Raw genomic sequence first — 21811 nt, 5'->3', positions numbered from 1 at the left:
CCAAGAGCATGATGCTGGCCCTGGTGAGCATCTTCTTGATGCATGGTTGAGGGCATTGCATGATGAGACAGAGCAAGCTTGCCAGCAACAGCTCCCTTTTATACAAGAGCCACATCCTCAGAACCCATTAACCACCTCCCCAAGATTCTACAGTTTGGGGATTATGTTTGCAGCACAAGAAATTTGGGAAACACATTCAAATCACACTAATCCCCAAAGTGAAAGAGCAGTGATGTTCTCTTTGGATGTGCCAAAGAGGGGCCTTACAGCACTTCGTTTAAGTAGCATTTCACATTGACCAAGAAGAAAGGTCCATACACAAACTATAGTAAGAAGGTTTGAGAGCAAGACCATATTCACATGTTTTATTACAGTATATTGTTATCATTGTTCTATTTTGTTGTTAGTTGTCGTTAACCTCTTACTGTGCCTAGTTTACAAATGAAAGTTTATCATGGGTGTGTACTTGTAGGAAAATCAGTTCATAATATTTGGCATCATCTGCTGAGGGGCAGTGAGGCACAAGTAAGCAATGAGGTAGTAATATAGAGTAAGTCGTTCTTTTTAAAAACTAACTAAAAAGACATCAGAGTGTGGAAGAAAGCTAAGTTTAAAACAAAAGAGTGGAATATTCTTATCCAGACAAGAGGGAAAGATTAAAGACAAAAGCAGGAAGAGGAAAGGGAGTAAGAGTTTGTGGCAAATGTGGTTGAAATTTAGAGCACAGAATTGAGGGGCTTGACCACTATTGAATACCTGGTGATACTAAATCCTTTGAAACTAAAAGAAGAGAAAGTAGTGATTTTCTGTACTCTTGATGCTATGAAGGTATTTTATTATTTTTATTCTTTACAGGTCCTGAAGCTGTGCCTCCTTCCCTTCTCAAAGTAGTGATGAAACCCATAGCAACTGTTGGAGAAAGCTACCAGTATCCTCCTGCAAACTGGGCTGCGCTCCTTTCTCCACTTATGAGGCTGAACTTTGGTAAGTAGCAAGTGTTTTTAGGTCTTCAGAATTTGCTTTTAATATCTGACCTGAGTGGGAAAACAGATTTTTTTTTGTCACAAGTGGTAGTAACTGATGGACTTTGGGATCTTGTGACCCTTTTTTTCTTTTTTAATTCCACCATTTTTTGTTTGTTCTTATTAGTTATACATGACAATGTATTTTGACATATTATACATATATAACTTCCCATTATTCTGGTTGTGCATGATAAAGAATTGTATTGGTCATGTATTCATATATGCACATAGGATAGTAATGTCCAATTTATTCTACTGTCTTTCCTATTCCATTCCCCCTCCATTCCCTTTGTCTCATCCAGAGTACTTCTGTTCTTCTCTCCCCGCTGCCCCTCCATCTGAGTTGGCATCCACATATTAGAACATTTGGCTTTTGGTTTTTGGGGATTGGCTTATTTTATTTATCATGATATTCTCCAGTTCCATCCATTTACCATCAACTGCCATAATTTCATTTCTCTTTATGGCTAAGTAGTATTCCATTATGTATATTTACCATATTTTCTTTATCCATTCATCTGTTGAAGGGCACCTAGACTGATTCCATAGTAAATTGTAAATTGAGCTGCTATAAACATTGATGTGGCTGCATCACTGTAGTATGCTGATTTTAAGTCCTTAGGGTATAAACTGAGGAGTGGGATGACTGGGTCAAATGATGGTTCTAGTCCAAGTTTTCTGAGGAATCTTCATATTACTTTCCAGAGTGGTTGCATCAGTTTGCAGACTAACTGCAATGTATGAGTGTACCCTTTTCCCTACATCCTTACCAGCATTTATTGTTACTTGTATTTTTGATAATTGTCCTTCTGAGCCATTGTGTTCCCACAGCTGAGGGTGAGGAGGGAGAGGGGTCTAAAGACACAGGCCAAACAGCATCATGAAAAGCAGTGCTGGACTACAATGCACAGATTGCTGAGCACATGGTGTATGCCTGCTTTGGTGGTTATCACATGACACTTCCAGAACCCTAGGTTTTAAGAAAGCACTATATGGATGCTGTATTTTCTCTTGCTGTTATAACAAATCAGCACAGACTTGGTGGCTCAAAACAATCCATATTTATTATCTTGCTGTTCTATCAGCCAGCTGTTCAATGTGATTCTCACCAGACTAAGTCAAGGTATGAGCACAGCAGATTTCCTTCCTAGAGGCCACCCACATCCTTCAACTTGGTGTCCCAGTTTCTCCATCTTCAAAATAAGCAATGCAGGACTGAGGCCTTCTCATAATACCTTCCTGGTTTTCTGCAGTTAGGAAAGTTTTTCCATATTTAAGGACTCCTCTGACTGATGAGCCCACTTAAATAATCTATAATAATCTCCTAAACTCAAGGTCCTTAACCTTAATCATGCCTGCAGAGTTCCTTTGCCATATAAGTTAATGTATTCACTGGTTCCAGAGATTAGAATGTGGAACTCATTACAGGAACATTATTATCCCTACCAAAGGTTCTTCTTGGTGAGAGGCAAAGGGAATGCACAACTCAACACCTTCCCTTCATCCACAGAAGCCCCTCTTATACAGAAAGGAATTACCACATGTACATATATTTTTTGTATTTTCTCTTGCTGTTGTAACAAATTAGCACAGACTTAGTGGCTCAAAACAACGTGACTCCAAGAAGAAAACATGTGCTTTGGCTCTATCATTTTGCCATGGCTATATCAATAGTTCTATCACCTACAGTAGAATGATTACTTGCATATGATATATAGAATGACTTGTATACTGTCATTTGTATATAATTTTAGATATAATTAAAAGTGGTTTTGGGTTGGGAATGTAGCTCAATGGTAGAGTGCTTGCCTAACATGCAGGAAGCCCTAAGTTCAATCTCAGCACCACCAAAAAAGAAGGTTTTCACTATGCACAATTTTTGCATAAATGTTTACATTTGAACCTAATCCTTGTGTAAGACATGATGTCACCATACTGGATTTCCAGAGATTTCATTTGGAAAACATGTCTCTTTGTCCCTCTCCTGCTTTTATATATAATACTAAAAATATGCTATATTATTTCAACTAAATCCTCAGAAAAAGGAGAAAAGGTTTGGTTGGGAAAATAAGTCCACTAGGAGCAATCAGAGTACAAAAAAAAGGTCTGGTCAGTAGAGACAGTGGCTGTATCTATAAGCAGTTCTAGACACAGATAGGTTTGTGCTGAACACAAGGTGGAGCAGAGGGAAAGACCAGGGTGGAATTATTTTTAGCTAGAATTTTCTCATATTTTTGGTAGTGTTTGAACATTTAGGTTTCTCTAGATAGAAGAGAAACTGCCCTTGCCAATCCCAAAACTTGGGACTGCAACACCACTGGTCACATTCTTCACCTCATCACCAACAGGGTCTCTTGAAATGCCTTCTGGTTTACTCAAGTTCTATTACTGCAGAATTCTTTCACTTAGCAAATTCTTTAATTTAGACATGAAAGCCTGAAAATGAGTCAACAAAGCAACTAAATTACAGAAATTCTTTTTTTCTTCTCTTTCAGGGGAAGAGATACAGCAACTCTGCCTTGAAATTATGGTGACTCAGGCACAGTCATCCCAGAATGCAGCCGCACTGTTGGGTTTGTGGGTGATGCCGCCACTGATCCACAGTCTGAGTGTATGTAGTAATTAAGGGCATTGGCTGGCAGGACAATAAACTGGTTTTGGAGATTAACTTTTATTTGGGGATGTGTTCTCAGAGTCAAGAGTGAACCAATGGGACTTTATAAAAATAGGGCTTGATAGTAGCTGGCCCACAGATTGGAAAATAATATGATTCAGGACTCCTCTATTGTCGTTACCATTCATGGTTTAGCTACTTTTTATTACAGAAAGGGGAAAATGATGGCCAGAGGTGTTAAGGTTTCTTTCTCCAGATCATACAACTAGAAAGTTGTGGAGTTATTTGAATCTAGTTTTATTTGTTTGATATGCATAGGTAGTAAGAAAAAGCAAAGACACCTGCGCCGGACTCATCCCTTTCCCAGAGGAGGCAGCAAAGAAGGTGAACCTCAAAGGGTTGGTAGGATTTGGTTAGTACTAAGAAAGGTAGTAGGAGAGTATAGGTGGAGAGAGTGTGACCCTTCTGCTGGGGTGTTGAGCATGAACCTAGTGCTGTGGAGAAAGTAACCCAGCCTGGTATCTGTGATAGAGAGGTTAGCACCTTCCAGGTACAGATCAAGGTAGACAGGAAGAATAGAGTAATAGTATTTAAATATGGGAAGTTAGCAAATATGTTTTGTTTTGAAATCATTTCAAGCTAGGAGAAAAAAAAATTCCAGATTCCTTAAAGGTTTTTCAGTTGTATAAATAAGTGATCTTTATCTTTGAATTTCTCTGAGTGTGGCCTATTATTCTTCTGTTCTAGGAGGCTTTAGTTCTTTAGTGAAATGCCCTCTTATTTCCTCAGTCTTTTGGCTTTAGTCCCCACTCTACATTGTTTTGGGTTTCCTGGCCTTTCCTACTCCTTCTAGTTCCCTTTAATTAAAGGTGCACTTTATTGAGGTCTGTATCCACCCTGCCTACTCCAAGTGACTTTCATTTAGCTGTCATTGAGCACTTGCTGTGTACTTGGTACCTGTTAGCACTGAGTACTTAGAGACTTCAGATGTAATCTCTACAACTTTGGCAATTTTTTTTTAAAAATGACTTTAATGAGTCATAATTTATATGCCCTAAAGATGGCCATTTAAGTATAAATGTTGGTGAGTTTTAGTTCCTTTATAGGTTTTCAATCATCTCCAAGAACACCTCCCTCACTCAGCACAAGTTCCATTGTGTCTAGTTTTAGTCAGTCCCATTCCCAGCCTTAGGCTCAGGCCACCACAGACCTGCTGTCTCTTAAAGCTTTTCCTCTTTAAGAGAACTTTTATATAAATTTATATTTAACATAAATTTTAGAAAAGAATCATACAATTGTCTAGCTTATTTTCTTTCTGAGAAATATATTTTAATTTTAAACTGAGACAAGTGGAAATCTAGCAAAGTTTGCACAGCTAATAAATGGGAGAACAATATCTAACTGACTCCAAAGCTCTATACTATTAACTCTTGTTTCCCTTTGAATCAGGTATATCTCTAACAGCATTTTGTTGACCTTAGAAATTTTTCTGGCTATTAGTAATCTTTCCATTTCTGTTTTAGATCTGTGTAGCTCTTTGCATTGTCTTTAGTTATGGGTCTTTTTATCTTTGTTAATTAACATTATTTTTGAATAGGTCTTTCATAAAATGACCTGAGATGGCATATTCTTCACAATGAGCTCCTCAGAAAACTCATGTCAACTACCACTGATCTTTCTGGAAAGCTACTAGTTTTGTTGACAGACGCTATATTTTTAGGCCACTCCTTTTAGCCTTTCTGCCCCTCTGTCATACTTATTAAAGCTGTGTCACGTGACAGAGCAGTGCTGTTGTGAGCTCAAGTGCTGTGGTCAGGTCCACGTGCTTGGCTAGTGGTTCTTTTGTCAGAAGTGGCCCTGGTGTGCTGCTATCCTTATTGCTTCCCTGTGTTTCCCTCAGAAGAAGAAATTAGCAATGTCAGATGCTTCTGTTGAATTGTTTCCAGCAGATAGCTTTTCATCTTCAGAAGCTTTGCTTGCTGGAGAATGTGGCCTTTTAAAACTAAATAGCGACTGTCATGTACTTTCAGAAGTAGCATTTTATTTCCCTCTAAAAAGACCTAAGGTTTCAGCTGAGCCTTCCACAGATGAACTGGCAGATAGCACATATCCACCACAGTCACCCCAAATCAGAAGGAATTGCAGCAGCCAAAGTTACATGCCCTGATGACCAGCTGGTCCATGAAGCTGTGGGAAAGTGAGGGAGAGAGAGCTAAGGAACCCTTTTATCTCTTGATCTATCCTCAGACACAGGGATGACCCAGAGGTTTCCAGCAGTGCAAGCCCAGGCTTACCTGTTTACATCTGACCTCTTCTGATTTACTTCTAGATGGATATCAAGAAATACCTCCTGGTGTCTGTGCCTTTGTGGATAAAACACGTCTCTGATGAACAGCTCCTGGGTTTTGTTGAAAACTTAATGGTGGCAGTTTTTAAAGCAGCTTCCCCACTTTGCAGTCCTGAGTTATGCCCGAGTGCCTTGCAGGGTCTGAGTCAGGCCATGAAACTGCCCAGCCCTGCCCACCACCTCTGGAGTCTGCTCCGTGAAGCTACTGGGAAAATTTTTGACCTTCTGCCAAATAAGATTCGGGTAAGGAACAAAAATATTTACATTCCTGACAATTTATGTTTGGGCTTCTTTAAAGCCTTTTTGGCAAAGGAGGGAGTTGTATGTTTTAAGAATGTGGGTGGGAAGGCTAGCAAGAAATAACCACATTCTTCACTAGGAGCGTGTTTGCTTCCAAAGAGCTAAGTTGAGGTTGAATATTTAGAACCAAAGTTTCAAGCCAGCTTAGAAGCAGCTTAAGCAGTGCTGTACCAGGAAATTTGTTGTTAGGTTTTTTTTTACCACATGCCTGTAGAAGACGAGCAAACTCAGAAATCCTTACATTTTACATCTGGAGAGTCCAGGGGCATATTATCCAATATACTGTTTTTACCAAATAATTTAATATTAGCCTTTCCCTACTCCAACGGGTCTTTGAATTGAAGTTTTACAAAGCAGTTAAAAATCTTGGAACAATGGAATTCTTTTTTGGGGGTTATGAGGAATTGAATCAGGGGCATTCGGCCACTGAGCCACACTCCCAGCCCTGTTTTTGTATTTTATTTAGAGACAGGGTCTCACTGAGTTGCTTAGCGCCTTGCTTTTGCTGAGACTGGCTTTGAACTCATGATCCTCTTGTCTCAGCCTCCTGAGTAACTGGGATTACAGACTTGAGTCACTGTGCCTGGCTGGAACAATGGATTCTGATAAAGAAAAAAAATAGTACAGCCAAACAAACACAAAAAGTAAAATGAAAGAAGTTCTTTAAATGATAAAAACTGGCTATATATTTTGGTTTGGTTAAAATTCAGACCTCATCAGCTGTTGTTCATGGTGATAAATCTAATAATTCATCAGAACCTGAAAAATAGACCTTATGTTATTCTTGTTTTACATTGTATTTTTACATGCTTGAGATTTTGTTTGTTTGTTTGTTTTCACCAGAGAAATGATCTAGAACTGTATATTAGTATAGCAAAATGCCTCTCGGAAATGACAGATGAAGATGCCAATCGTATCTCCCAGATTACTCAGGTAATAATGAGTATATCTATATGTATATTTTTTTCATTGTTGAAGTAGAAATTTAAGAATTGATTAGAGTGTCCTTTGGCTGAGGCTAGTTTTGTTTCATACTTGTTCCTGGTTAATTTCAGGAAGCTGTCTTTCTGTGCCACTATGGAATCTACTGTCTAACCCATTGGTGTGATTGGGGCTTAAATCATGTTGTATGAATGGGTAGATGGATGAATAACATTTTCATTCAATTTCTTCTATTTTTGTCAAGAACATTTTGCATCACCTATAGGAAAGAATAAGTACCTGGCAACCTCTTCAATATAATACCCACAAGAATGAGTATATTCTGATCAAAGAACTTTGTAGTGCATTGAAGCCATGAATAAGTAGTTCTGTTCTCAAATTTCTTTTCTGACACCTGATGCTATCCTTTTAGAATGCAGAAACATAGTTGATTAAACAACAAGCACTATTAGCTCAGACACTCATTTATGAGTACCCCTAGGCAAACGATGAATGAACACAGGATATCAATAAAGTTACCAAATTTAGCAAAAAAAAAAAATACAAAATATTTTCCTAAATTGAGTTGTAGATAAACAATGATTTATTATTATTATTATTTTTTTTTTTTTGGCATAAGTACATCCCAACTGGCGTACTTATTTGAATGTAACCTTGCGTACAGTAAATGCCTTCCATGAGCTTCCCCTCCCAAGAGCTAGTGGTCATCTCAGCATTTATTTCCCTTTATGACAGATTTGCTTATTCAGTTGGATTCTTGATTTTTGTACCATGGTTCTCAAATTATGTCCCCTGGTTGAGTGATACCGGCACTGCCTGGTAACTATTTAGATTGTGAATCCTCAAGTCCTACTTCAGACTGACTATATCAGAGATTCGGAGGTGATACCTAAGAGTCTGTGCTTTAGTAGTCTCCCTATGTGATTCTGGTATTTCCTAAGGTTGAGAACCACTATGATAAAGTATTTCAAATATCAGCATTTTGGAAATTAGCTTGTTTTATTTTTGTTTGTTTTTAGTTGTAGATGGACACAATAACTTTATTTTATTTATTTATGTGGTGCTGAGGATTGAACCCAGTGCCTCACACGTGCTAGGCAATGGCTTTACCACTAAGTCACAGCCCCAGCCCAAATTAGCTTGTTTTAAACAAAGGGAAGCAGTAAAGGGAAATGGTAAAGAGGATGGACTGTGGACCCTACCTGTTCCAATGTGAAATCCAGCTCTGCAGTTTATTAGCAATGTGACATTTAAATTTCATAAACTCTGTCTGCCTTAGTTTCCCCATCTACAAAAGGGAGATAATAGCACCTCCTCTTAGGGTTGTTTGGAGAGTAAATGACTTAATCCATGTCAAGCACTTGGAATAGTGCCTGACCCAAGGTAAGAACTCAGTAATTATTTATTATGCATAATTATTACATTCATGTAATTAATTATTATTAAATTTATTAAATGTAGTTGGAAATGGAGCATATAATTTTCTTCTTGATACCTAGAGCTAAGTGTTGCTATATTACTCACTTGAGTTTCTTAAATATCATTCAGAATATTGTCACTAGAACATACAAAATAGCATTCTGATGTCCCCCAAAGAATTAGTCTTCTCCACTGAGGTCAGAGTTTTTGTTCATTTCTGAAAAGAATAGAAGTAAGAGGTAGCAGCAAAAGAGCAGGGGTCCTTGGGTTCCAAGGCTTACTCTGCCACCATGATTAGCTTTGGGACCGTCAGCAAGTTACTTAACCTCTGTGTTTCAGTTTCTTCATGTGCAAAAGAATAATTGTAATCTACTGCAGAACATTCCTATGTGAACTAAATGGTTAATACAGCAGTTATCAAATATTGTGGTCTCAGGAACACTTTAGTGTCTTAAAAATTATTGGGGATTCCAAAGAGATTTAATTATATAGGTTATATCAGTTAATATTTACTTTTAGAAATTAAAACTAGGAAAAATACGAATATTGCCCTTTACATTTTTTTTTCTTTTTTTTTCTTGGTGCTGGTGATTGAACCCAGGGCCTTGTGCATGGGAGGCAAGAACTCTACCAACTGAGCTATATTCCCAGTCCTAATGCTCCTTACATCTTAACTCAAATGATTAAAAGTATTTTCCAAGACATATATAAAGTAGTGAAAAAAGTGGCCTTGTTTACCATTTTCAGAAATTTCTTTAAAGTCTGACTCAGAAGATAGCTGGCATCTTATTGCTGCTTCTTCATTCAATCTGGTGATTTGGTTTTAATGAAGTATGTGAAGAAATTCCAACCTCATATAGATGTGTGTGAAAAGAGGAAAAGTGTGTTAATAGACAACTCCTTATATGCTTTTTTTTTTTTTTGTATCGGGGATTGAATTCAGGGGCACTTAATCACTGAGCCATACCCCCAGCCCTTTTTATATTTCATTTACAGACAGGGTCTCCCTGAGTTGCTTGGTGCCTCACTAAGTTGCTGAGGCTGGATTGAACTTGTGATCCTCCTGCCTCAGCCTCCCGAGCTGCTGGGATTACAGGCATGCGCCACTGCGCCTGGCTCCTTATAGTTTCTTAAAGGTTAGTTGCAGTGTGGAGTCCAGAATCACATCAATGAAATTCAGATTAAAATCCATTGGTCTGTCTGCCTTGCACTTCCGGTCTTTTATGCATACATGATTTTGTAATATCATACATCGGTCATTTGGAAAATGTTGGATCACTGAGCTTTGAAGACTTTCCAAATGTTGATACATTTCATTCTACAATATCAAAACATCATATTTGTTAACATCCCCAGCAATCTCATCAGAAAGGCCTTTTACATATTGGGAAGCTGCCAAGCTCATAGTATCAGATACAAATTTTCTAAAAATCTAATTTTCACTAGGAAATGCAGATTTTATCATTGGCAATAAATTCTGTCAGGTACTTTCCTTGAAGTGACAGGCTCATTTCCTCTAATTTTTAATAAAATAATCTATTAAATACCCAATTTGAATAACCATAGTTTTTCCATCATTCTTTCAAGTAAACATTGTTCCATGAGAAGACTGGCTATTTTATTTAATTCACAATTCAGTCTTACAAGTGTTTTTTGTTGAGACAGTCATCAGAGAAGTTCCTTATGCATATTTCCCAGTTTGTCACATAGAATATTAAAAATATGTATACTCAAGGGCCAGAATTTAATGAAACTAATAATTTTTATTGTTTACAAGGATATTTTAAATGAAACTGGCTTTTTAAAAAAATTACAAATGGCAGTGAAAAATACAATGAATACTAATACAGTCTGGTGTAATTATTAAAATAGTTTTGACCTCACAGAACCTTTTAAAGGGTCTTGGGAGAGGTCTGTGTACCAAATTTTAAAAACTGCGGAATTAATACATGTTAATTGCTTAGAATGGTTCTTGGCACATGATAAGTAGTGTATTTACTAGTTTTCATTTTATTATTATTGTGTATATTTACTAAATATTACCTATTAACCACTGGATACATTCATGGCTTTTATGAGGGAAAAGGAGGTGACCTTCCAACCTTTTGTTGTATGTGCATTTTAATACAGCACACAGGCAGATAGGTCACATGCTGCAGGAAATGAGCAGTTTTAGCATTTGTGATAATAGCATCAAACTCTCTTTTTCTATTTTGCCCTTGCCCTGAGGTTCTGTAGCCACTTCAGTTAATTTAATAGTGACTGAACAATTTGCTGTTTTACAGAGCAACATGGAAAAGGCTGTCTTTGTCAAGCTGTACTTAATCTCTCAAGGACGATTCCCCTTGATGAGCCTCACTGATATGCTCAGTGTTGCTCTGCAATACCACGAAAAAGAGTCACTGGCTTGGATGATTCTGCACAGCTTATACCAGGCACGGATTGTGAGCCATGCCAACACAGGTGAGGCCAGCCCCTGGTGAACATCAGGGACGGAAATAGCACTGCCTGCTCTCCCTTTTAAGTTGTACTTGTTTTCTCAACATAAAAGCTAGCTTAGTGCTTCTTGGCACAGGTTAGGCCTTATTAGTCCAAATGAAGAGTGACTTGAATGGAAATGAGCAGTTATAGCTCACAATGACTACTTCTTAGAGATAGAAATGAGTTCTTTTGAGTATTTTTCTATTGTATTTGGCCCTTTAGACTCTCAAGGATACACACAAGTGTACCAGGTTGCTTCTGTCTATTTTACTGAGTTTTGAAAACATACAAGATGTAGATTGATTCTACCTGATGAAATCATGAAAATGGCTTTTGAATGGTCATTTCTGAATGGTGAAAAAGGAAAACAGAAAAATAAATTACATAGTTATTCTGTAGAATTTCTTAGTGGTTTAAAAAATAAAATCTGGTCCTGCTACACACACTTGCAAGCTTGAAGTTCTGCTCATGAACCTCATGTTGCAAGTTTTAGGCCATATCAGACACTGTACTTTAATAATCGCCTGAAAAGGGAGCTTGCCTATGGCTCCTCCAGTCTTTCTGATCACATGCTTATCATTTTCCCCTGCTGCATTCAGTTCAGAATGGCACCTGGTGTAGGTGGGTCAGATGTGGCTGGGAAGCCCTTGTGATCCCAGGAAACTTACTCAGGTTCAGGTGCCCATTTTCCCTATCTGTCTTTTATATCTTTTTGGTTTGAGGGAAAACCTGACAAACTTGATTGGAAGATTCTCCAAGACTATATAAGAAATTTTGATTCATCCTCCTCTTTGGCAGTTGAGACAGTTTTCCCATATCTGTTTTAGTGCCTGCCCACTGAGAGATGAACCTGGGATGAGAAGCTGAGTGGGGTTTTTCATCTTTTTTGTTTGTTTGTTTGTTATAAACCAAAAGAATATTTATCAGGAAGAAATCTAGCAAGTGTTTCCAAAGAAGGAGAGAGATGCTTACAATAAAATGAAATAATTTGATGTTGTCTTTGGTTCTAACTAGCCAACTCTCAAATGTAATTCACATATTCCTTGTATTCTCTGAAGTTTGAAAACCTTTCTATGTAGTTTATTGTACTGGGAATCCTCATGTTAAAAAAAAAAATTTTAAAGGACAAAAATCAATATTTATGCTGATGTTTGTTCTCCAATTACCACACAATGGCTGGTTTTTATTTATTTATTTATTTTATGTCTTTGGGATAAGGTTCCTTTGTGATTTGGGCACCAATTCGGACCACTTAAGAAAAGCAGGTCTATAAAAATAACTAATTACCTGTGATTCAACATTACTGAGTAGTTGGCATACTAGATTTCTCCTAGTGTGTTTAATGTTGAGAGAGAAGTTTCAATAAATTCATTTTATATTAGTGGCAAGGATATTTGAAGAACAGAGTTTACTTTTGGAAATAAACACCAAAATATACTTATCCAGTAAGGACAGTACCAATTCTTTCACAGGAAATCACGTCTCAGACCTTAAAACTGTTTAATGGAATTTTTACAACATGTTTTGCTTTAGTTGTGATTGTTATTTCTGATCTATTTTACATTTCAAAGCAAAATCATGGTCCCATAAAAAAATTCTTTGTGTTTCAGGTGTATTGAAGAGAATGGAGTGGCTCTTGGAACTGATGGGTTATATCAGAAATGTTGCTTACCAGTCAACACCTATTCAGAATGTGGCTCTCGATGAGGTACAACCTAGAGGAGTTTGTAGTTTCTTTAAAACCTGAAACTTAGATTCTCTCTCTCAAAACAGGAATATGTTGCTGTGTCTTGGTCAGCTTTCTGTTATTCTAACAAATACCTGAGGTAATCAACTTATAAAGAGAAAAGGTTTATTTTGGCTCACAGCTTTGGAGATTCCAGTCCATGATTAGTTCACCCCCTTGTTAGGGGCCTGTGTCATAGCAACACATCATGAAAGGAACACATCATGGAGCAAAACTGCCATCTATGGCCAGGGAGCGAGAGAGAAGAAGAGGGGCCAGGGTCCCATAGTCTCCTTCAAGGGCATTCTCCAAATGACTCCAAAACCTCCCAATAAGATTTCCACCATCTCTCAGTAGTGCCACTGTTGGGGCCAAGCCTGGAACACATTGACTACAGAGGGAATATTCAAGATCCAAACTATAGCATCATGCTGCTTATAGCTTTTCTTCCCTGCCTTCCTTTTATTTTTAAGAAATGCCAGTAATAATTCTCTGATGCCACAAGCAAATGGGTATTTTTACCTTGCTATTAGAGATACCCAGGTCTGCCCTTTGAAAAATATTTTCAACAAAATATGCTCTTTGCCAGCAGAAGCCAAAAACACTAAGCTGAAGAGGGTACTTAAGGCCCTGTGTGCTTAGGTTTGATCCCACAAAGGATGTGGGAGTACCAGATTCTGGCCTCTGCTCTGGCCCACATATGGCTAAAAATGCCTAATATGAAGAGATTCCTGAAGTGTATGCAGATTATCTGTGCCAGTGCCTACCTGTTTGTGCACACATATTGGAGAGGAGATTTTACTCACATTGGCAGCATGACCTATGACCCAAAGTAAGAACTTCTGGCATTGGGTGAGTTTAAGAAGAAAAAGATTCATAAATAAAATGAAGATAGCTCTTTTCCTACTTTCATTTTCTTGACTTGGCTGTTGTGCATTTTCTAGAATTTTTTCTGTAGGCCCGTTTCATGGTAAGTAAAAGTTTCATTATCTGGAATATTCCTTGAAATTTTGCCGTTTCCTGAAAAGTTGTGTGTCTTTAATTTTTTGAAGTTTAATTCATGAGATGAGGAATATAAGAGATAGAGAAGTACTTTTAAAACAGCCCCCCCTTTCTTGAACTCACACGGTCTTCTTTTTTTCCCCCAAAGCTTTCATTAATGTTCTGTTTTCTTAAAAAAACATCCTAGAAAATAAATTAACAGAAAGAATTATAATTTAAATCATTGTAATTCAACAATTTTGATGTACCAACATTAGATTTTGACAAGCATCTAGATTTTTCCTGGCAGACTTTTTAAAGTGCATCAAGAGAGATTGGTTCAAAAATAAAATCATATATAATTTTTAAAAATACTTTTTGCCACAACAAATATCTTTTTCCTAATTTCTTAGTCTCTTTGAAAACACCAAAAACAGAGGATCATTTGGATCTTATTGTGATTAGAAATAAATTATGTTTTCTTGAAATTTTAGACTAATCATAATGAAATTTCAGATTGTCTGTCTTCGCATAAGGGGACCTTAAAAACCTTCACAGCCCCAGAAGGTCTCATCATTAAGCATGTAAATTGAGTCAGTCCAGTTCCTTCTCTGGTGTAGGGGTTGGGCAGGAGGAGGGGTGAGTGAAGGGGAAGATGCCATGAATTACTGGGAGTTGGTAAGACATATGACCTAATGTTGCTTCTGTTTCCATCACAGGCTTTGGACTTCTTGTTGCTGATATTTGCAGTTGCAGTGGTAGCTTGGGGGGATCATGAGGCCCCACTCCTCCTTGGCCTCAGTGCCAGTTGGTTGCCATGGCATCAGGAGAATGGCCTGGCTGGGCCAGAATCAAGCTTCCTTGGCAGGAGTCCAATGCACAGGGTCTCTCTGCAAGAGGCCCTCACTATCCTTCCCAGTAGCATGCTGCTTCTGCTGCAGAAAGAGCCATGGAAGGAACAAACCCAGAAGGTGAGGTTGGCAGCCACCTGCTTAGCAGGGCAGGCTGGCTTTTGTCTTCAGCAGTTCTTGCTGTAGAGTTGAGGTGGGAGTTAAGTGACATGTGCACTACACCACAGGCTTTCATTCTCAGCCCCAGAACTTAGCCAGATGCAGTCTCAGACTGAGGCCAGCCCCAGGTTCAGGGTACCTACTGATTAGAGACAACAACAGCAAAACTTTCTTAGGGATGTGGGGAGAGAAAATCCCTCATTTTCATCCATTTACTGAAGACTCTTGGACCTGGCAATGAAAGGATAAGTAACTCTTCACTCAGAATCTCATGTGAGGACAGGCAGGAAGGCAAATTTAAGATTCAAGATGGTACCATCTGTGGGATACCATGGTAATCAGCAAGGCAGGGAGGTAATGAACAATGCAACAATGCTGGGTCAGAGAACTCTTCCTCAGGGAGATGTGGGTCTGGACCACCTATCATATTTGAGGTTCCCTATAGCTCACTCCATCTCCCAGGCACGTTGCATATACTCATCATATGGAAGATGCCAAATGGGGTTTTGTTAAGGTCTACTTCATCACCCTTGTCCTCAGAAAAACCCAAACTATAGGAAACTGTGTCATAGCAACATATCATGAAAGGAACACATCATGGAGCAAAACTGCCATCTATGGCCAGGGAGCGAGAGAGAAGAAGAGGGGCCAGGGTCCCATAGTCTCCTTCAAGGGCATTCTCCAAATGACTCCAAAACCTCCCAATAAGATTTCCACCATCTCTCAGTAGTGCCACTGTGGGGGCCAAGCCTGGAACACATTGACTACAGAGGGAATATTCAAGATCCAAACTATAGCATCATGCTGCTTATAGCTTTTCTTCCCTGCCTTCCTTTTATTTTTAAGAAATGCCAGTAATAATTCTCTGATGCCACAAGCAAATGGGTATTTTTACCTTGCTATTAGAGATACCCAGGTCTGCCCTTTGAAAAATATTTTCAACAAAATATGCTCTTTGCCGGCAGAACCCAAAAACACTAAGCTGAAGAGGGTACTTAAGGCCCTGTGTGCTTAGGTTTGATCCCACAAAGAATGGCTGTTAATACTAAGACTCCCCAGGCAACTAGCACAACATGGGAAAATACTGTGTTTCCTATACTTTTTATATGGCTTTGCCGCATCTTTAATACGTTTGAAAGATTCATTGAATCCCATTTAGTCAAAACTGGGTTTTGATGAGGTGGAAAGCTTAAAAGTAACTTTTTGTTGCTTATTCTTTAAATCAGAACAATAATCTTTAAAAACATTTCTGAACTGTGAACCCACAGTTTAGCAATATATATCTCCACTGAGCATCTCAAACTAAAATGCCTTTTCCCCCTTAAATCTGATAGGCATCACAATTGCTGCTTGAGTTTTGTATTTTATGTTCACTTAAAATAAATTTAAGTGTGGTCTCCCCTCATGTTATTTCTGGACTGGGAGACCTGTGGGATGCAGCATGATGCAAAGAGGCACATGGAGCTTAGGAGCCAGGTGTGTTCAGGGGACCTGTGGGACGCAGCATGATGCAAAGAGGCACATGGAGCTTAGGAGCCAGGTGTGTTCCGGTGCAAATCTTGACTCTTTTGTTCACTGGGAGTGAACTTGGGTGAGGGTATTAACCTCCTGGGCCTCTCAGAGTGATTAGAGATAATGTTTGTGACACATGTCTATTCCACTCTTAAAACCTATCCCTGATCTTAGGATATTCAGCAAGGGAAGTAGGCTTAGCTTTGTGAGGTCTTTTGACTATATGGGAACTGTGTTCAAGTCTTGTGCTTGGCTCCTCTCCCATCTCTGCACCCTTTGCCCAGACAGGAATCACCTCTCTCATCTCTGCACCCTTAGCCCAGACAGGAATCACCTAAAGACTACTGTACTTGCAATCATGTATGCTGCCCCAGGGGACTAACAGCTCATGGTGACAATGGGATTTTGTTGGCTGACATTTTTTTTCCCCCACCCTAGTTCATTGACTGGCTATTCAGCATCATGGAAAGTCCTAAAGAAGCTCTCTCGGCAAAGTCCAAGGATCTTTTAAAAGGTATTAAAAGGCTTTGTTCCCAGCAGAAGTGAAAACCATCCACTGTTGTCTGTGATGCAGAATGGTGTACACATATTATATATTGAATTCTGAAAGGGCTCATCGGTCACTGATGTGACATTTTGAACCAGAAAATGAGTAAAAAAAAAAAAAAAAAAAAGAGTTCCAGCACTTTTAACTTTGGGTTAAATGGTTTTTAAATGTTTTATTATAATGGTAAAATAAAAATTTTAATTAAAATTTGGAAAATTCAGAAAAGTAAAAGACCAAAGAAAATTCCAGAGTCCTACTGCCCAAAGACAATTCTGATAATTTCCATAGGAAGTTTTTGTACCCTTCTACATTTAGTATTTTAATATGTTTATAATTTTATACTATTGAAAAAATAATTTGAATAGGATTTAATTTCTTTACCTTTTTTTAAAAGCATTTAAACTTCTTGTTACACTGGAGTCATAAATAGTAGTAATGGCTACATGGTATTTTGCCAAGGGAACTAGCCCTTTCCCGTACTATCAGGCATTTAGATGTTTTGTGTCTTTAGTTCTTCTGCTGACTTTGCCCCACTGACTGTAGGACCCCCAAACACGGAAGATCTTTCTGAAAATTGTGAGGATTCTTTTACACAAATCCAAGAAGTCATTTGGGCATTGGTCTTGTGGCCTGAGATAGGCTGTAGTTGCCATCCATGTCATAGGACTTGAGTGTCTAAAGCCAGTAGCTGCTACTGATGTCCCTGGCCATCCTGTAAGATATTGCACTGAAAAGCCTCATTCCTGTTGGTCTGCTCTGTGATAATTTCACTAGCCAACCTGGAGGCATAGCGTGACCCATATTTTATTTTTAAGTATGGTATAAGAATTCATTGGTTCTGGTCCTTTGGGATAAGGACCGGCAAAGTGGTCCCACCAGTAAGTGGTTGGGAAGCACGTAGATGATGGAACGAGTCCTCCACATGACTCTGATAAAACAAAGAACTTCATTGACAATCAGGACTGTGATCTGACATAATTTGATCCATCCCTAGAGACTTGTCCTTAGGACTTCTGTTTTGCCTCGTTTTTAATGGCTATAGAGCCATTATACTATGGGATGCTCCACATATATACTCTTTGGTTACAGAGTTAACAGATGAATAACCAATGAGGAAAACAGTCATGTGGTTTAGGGACACATGTGTTCACTTGATGAGATAGTCCTGGGCTTAGTGAAGCCACATAATAGTTGTGTAACTGGCTTACCTACCTACGTTCCTTCACATTGTCATATTTTAAATAGCATTTCAGGATATTTGAATTAATATTCTAAAATAAGGTATATAGTAGGTTACCCAAAGAGATCATATAATTTCTCTGCTTTAAATTAACCCCTGAGGGACCCAGGGCAAATCAGAAATAGTAGAGCTTGTGAGTGCATGTACAAATATAATTTAGCACAGTCCTATTTGTTCCTTTGAGCACATGAACTTGACTTTATTATAGGAATGGGGATTTGGGTTTTCATCTTTAATTAAACATTTAGTGGTGATTATCATATTCATGTAGAAAAAGAGACAAATCTTAAGTAGATTTTTATAAGAAAACACACCCATGTAATAAACAGCACTCAGAGGAAATTGCCAGCATCTCACCAGGTTGTTTTTTTTTTCGGTGGCGGGGGCAAAATTTCCCACTGATTATAGGTTAACTTAAACAAAAAAACCCCCAACTTTTCACCAACCTTAAAATTGTTTTCCACCATTAACATTTTGCCAGATCTTGATGGGAATTCTTAAGTCTTGAAAATTAGCCAAGTGAGAAAAAGCCAATGTCTGTTCTGATACCTTTTTGATCAAAATGACCTTTTCAGATGCAGTGCCACCAAATACACACTTGTTTTGTTGGTTTCCTTTTAGCTACCCTGCTGTCCTTGAGAGTCCTCCCAGAGTTTAAGAAGAAAGCCGTATGGACGAGAGCTTATGGCTGGTGAACAGCTTTGCAGTAGCTAGCAGCATTCTCAGCTGGATGAGGCAAATCATAGAAATGGAAGAAGTTCTTAAGAATTCATGTCTGGGATCGGTGAGACATTGATCCTCACAGTGAAGGGTCATGAAATGGTGGCCACATACCTGAAGCTTGCCACATTCATTGCCAGAAGGAGGGGTACATCATTCTGTTACCCAGGCAAGACTGAAACAGGGACATGAATTTTCTTTATTTGACTGGAGTTCAACGTGAAGATTTTCTTTTTGACAACTTGACTGTACCTTCTTCTATCCCCTCAATTCTAGTAAAATATTCTTGTGAATTTTGTGCATGTGACTTTTATTTGTCTTAAGGCATGGGGGAAGGTTTTGCCAGCCAAAGCAAACTATAGTGGTGACAGTGGTGGTATGATCTGATTTCCATGAAGTCTAAGTAGATGATATTCATTGACTTAGACAAGTTTTATTACTATTGATAAATATTTTGGAACTGCTATACACATTTAAATAATAAGCATGACACTGAATATTAGCTAAATTAATTATTAGTGAGGGCTATATTTCCTTATGCTTTGTTCCCTTTAATGCAAGCAAAAGTTATCCAGTTCAAAATAAATCAGCCAAAAAGGTGAATATTAGTTCACAAACCAAGAAATTTTAGATCTAATGAGCAGAAGTTGCATCCAGTGAATCAAATGGTGCCATCAGACTTTGTTCTTCTTGGGATGCTTCTACATCCCTGGCAAGATGGCTGCCATCTTGCCAAAGGTACGGAAAAGTGTCTTTGCCCACAGGTGTAGCAAAAGCAACATGCGGAGAAGTAGCTTCATTCCATGTCACATGTGAGTCTCTGAACAAGTGTTTGGTCCCTGGGAAGTAGAGCACTGTCATTGGCCAAGCCTAAGTCATAAGTCTACTTATCTTTAGATCCCTGCACAAAGAGAAGAGGCAGCCCACCCAGACCGTGAGAACTGTATTTCTTCAGGATGCTGGGTAGGCAGAAAATGGCAAATGTCTCCTCTAATTTTTTTTTTTTTTTACAAGTACAAATTTCTTAGGGTGACTAGTGGTCTAAAGAAAATGAAGGTTTGTGACAATGTCCTCAAGGATTGCATTTTATTCAATGGCTTGTCTGTTTGCTAACTTTTTTTCACACAACCATTAATCAGGGTTCTATCTCTAGGCAATCATACACATACTGATACATCTATGAAATAATTGGGAAGAAAAATCATGCCACTGAAAATATGTACCTTTGTATCTGTCATACCAAAGCATAGTACAGTGGCTGGTGCTCCACAAGCACCATGAACTTCTAGTATTCCCATGTGGCTTGTACTTTCATGTTGTCACCAAGTGTACCTGCCACCTATGTTGAAGATAGTCCTACTAGTTTTGTTTACCAAATCTATTATTTCCTTAGAGGTTGAGCTAGAGGGAAATGAATTTAAAAAGCAAGAAGGTAGAAAATTTAGATTGGAAGCTAGCTTTCTCCTTCCCACCCACATAAACTGTTTCATACTACTGTTACAGGTTGAAATTCATCTAGCATTTACTGTTGGGTGCCAGACTATAAGTACACTTGTATTGGTTTATTTCACTCTTGCAGCAATACCATAAGGAGATATTGTTTTCTACTTTTAAAAAAATGCAGTAAACACATCCAGGAAGTGGCAGTCTCACCTCTAGCCAAGTTCCTAGAGCTGAAATAGTTTTGGATCTTGGGTTCTATCAGGCTTATTAGATTCCTCTTTAAGATGCAAACTCCCATCAAATCAAATCTCATTAAATCTGTTTCATGCTTACTGTAAGATTGGTGCACTCAAAAGAAACAACTCTATCTTACCAGACCTCTGGAAGTAGGAAGTTTAGAGTTGTGGTACAAAGGTGTAGGACTTTAGATTTCTGGATCATTTTGTAAATAGAGGTGGCAAACTCAGATTGCTCTTTTCCTTTCAGCTGGTTTCTTTTCAAACCTTGTCCCTCCCTGCTCCTGCCCTTGACAAGAAAACAAGGATACAAAAGAGAAAAAATAAGATATCCCTATCTTCTCTTCCCCAGCTCCCTTTTTGGCTTTGAGCAGACTTGGATGGAAGATTCGTGGGATTTTCTTATTCATGGGAACCTCAAAGGTTGTAAATTTGAAAGTACAAACATTCTAAGATATAGGTCACTGAAATAATAAGACCCTTCTTCTTCATTACCTGTATGACCTCAGGTAAGAATTAATTATTCCCTCAAGATATTTTGGTTTGCTCTCTAGAAACCAGAAGTCTCTGCTTTTTTAAACCAGATGTTCCTTACTATACACAAAAGGAAATTTAACTTACAAGTCATCTTCTGTTAGTTTTTGAAAACACAAATGCCAAGAGAAATAGCATGCAGGGATATACTAACAAGTTAATGTGGGGTTAAAGCCATGTTATGTTTCTCAAAAGTATCCAAACATTCTGACTCTTGATTTAAAAAGTGTACATTTAGAACAGATGTTGGGATCCATGCAAGTACCTAAAATCTTCTGTTTTATTTGTAATGGAATGGCTCCATGGTAACTAAGAGGCTATTAATAATTTTTTTTTTGAAGTCATTTGCTAGAAGTTAGCTTCTCTCGGAATGCTTGTATTTGGAGGTGAGGCCTGTGAGAAGTAAGTAGATATGGGTGTGGAGCCCTCATGAATGGAATTAGTAAGCTTACAAGAGACATGGGAGAGATACTTGCTTTCTCTACCATGTGGAGATACAGCAAGAAACCATCCATCTGCAAACACCAAAGAAGAAGGAGTTGTTATCTTGGAATTTCACCAAGAACTGAGTGAGCTGGCACTTTGAATATTGAACTTCTCAGCCTCCAGAGTTGGAGAAACCTATTTCTATTGTCTAAGTCACTCCAGTGTACAGTATTTTGTTATTGTAACCAAATCTATGATGCACCAAGAAGCAGGTGCTGTTATACCAAATATATAAAAATTTAGAAGTA

The 21811-nt window shown here is 38.3% G+C and overlaps 1 protein-coding gene across 3 annotated transcripts in view; it reads left to right on the top strand.

Moving 5' to 3' along the window:
• The window catches only part of Focad (focadhesin), a 282028-nt gene extending 262870 nt beyond the window's left edge, over window positions 1-19158 (top strand). For all 3 annotated transcript variants that reach the window (XM_076843402.2, XM_076843401.2, XM_077108651.1), the window contains 9 exons: window positions 856-984; window positions 3521-3636; window positions 5969-6229; window positions 7130-7219; window positions 10933-11110; window positions 12739-12836; window positions 14555-14806; window positions 16796-16871; window positions 18766-19158. In XM_076843402.2, the coding sequence (XP_076699517.2) occupies window positions 856-984; window positions 3521-3636; window positions 5969-6229; window positions 7130-7219; window positions 10933-11110; window positions 12739-12836; window positions 14555-14806; window positions 16796-16871; window positions 18766-18839 (1274 nt within the window). In that variant the 3' untranslated portion in view covers window positions 18840-19158. The remainder of the gene's footprint in view (window positions 1-855; window positions 985-3520; window positions 3637-5968; window positions 6230-7129; window positions 7220-10932; window positions 11111-12738; window positions 12837-14554; window positions 14807-16795; window positions 16872-18765) is intronic.
• Window positions 19159-21811: the final 2653 nt, after the last annotated feature.

Source organism: Callospermophilus lateralis, chromosome 2, assembly GCF_048772815.1.
Source record: "Callospermophilus lateralis isolate mCalLat2 chromosome 2, mCalLat2.hap1, whole genome shotgun sequence".
NCBI classification, from domain to species: Eukaryota; Metazoa; Chordata; class Mammalia; order Rodentia; family Sciuridae; genus Callospermophilus; species Callospermophilus lateralis.
This window is presented reverse-complemented; position numbering and strand designations above follow the sequence as displayed.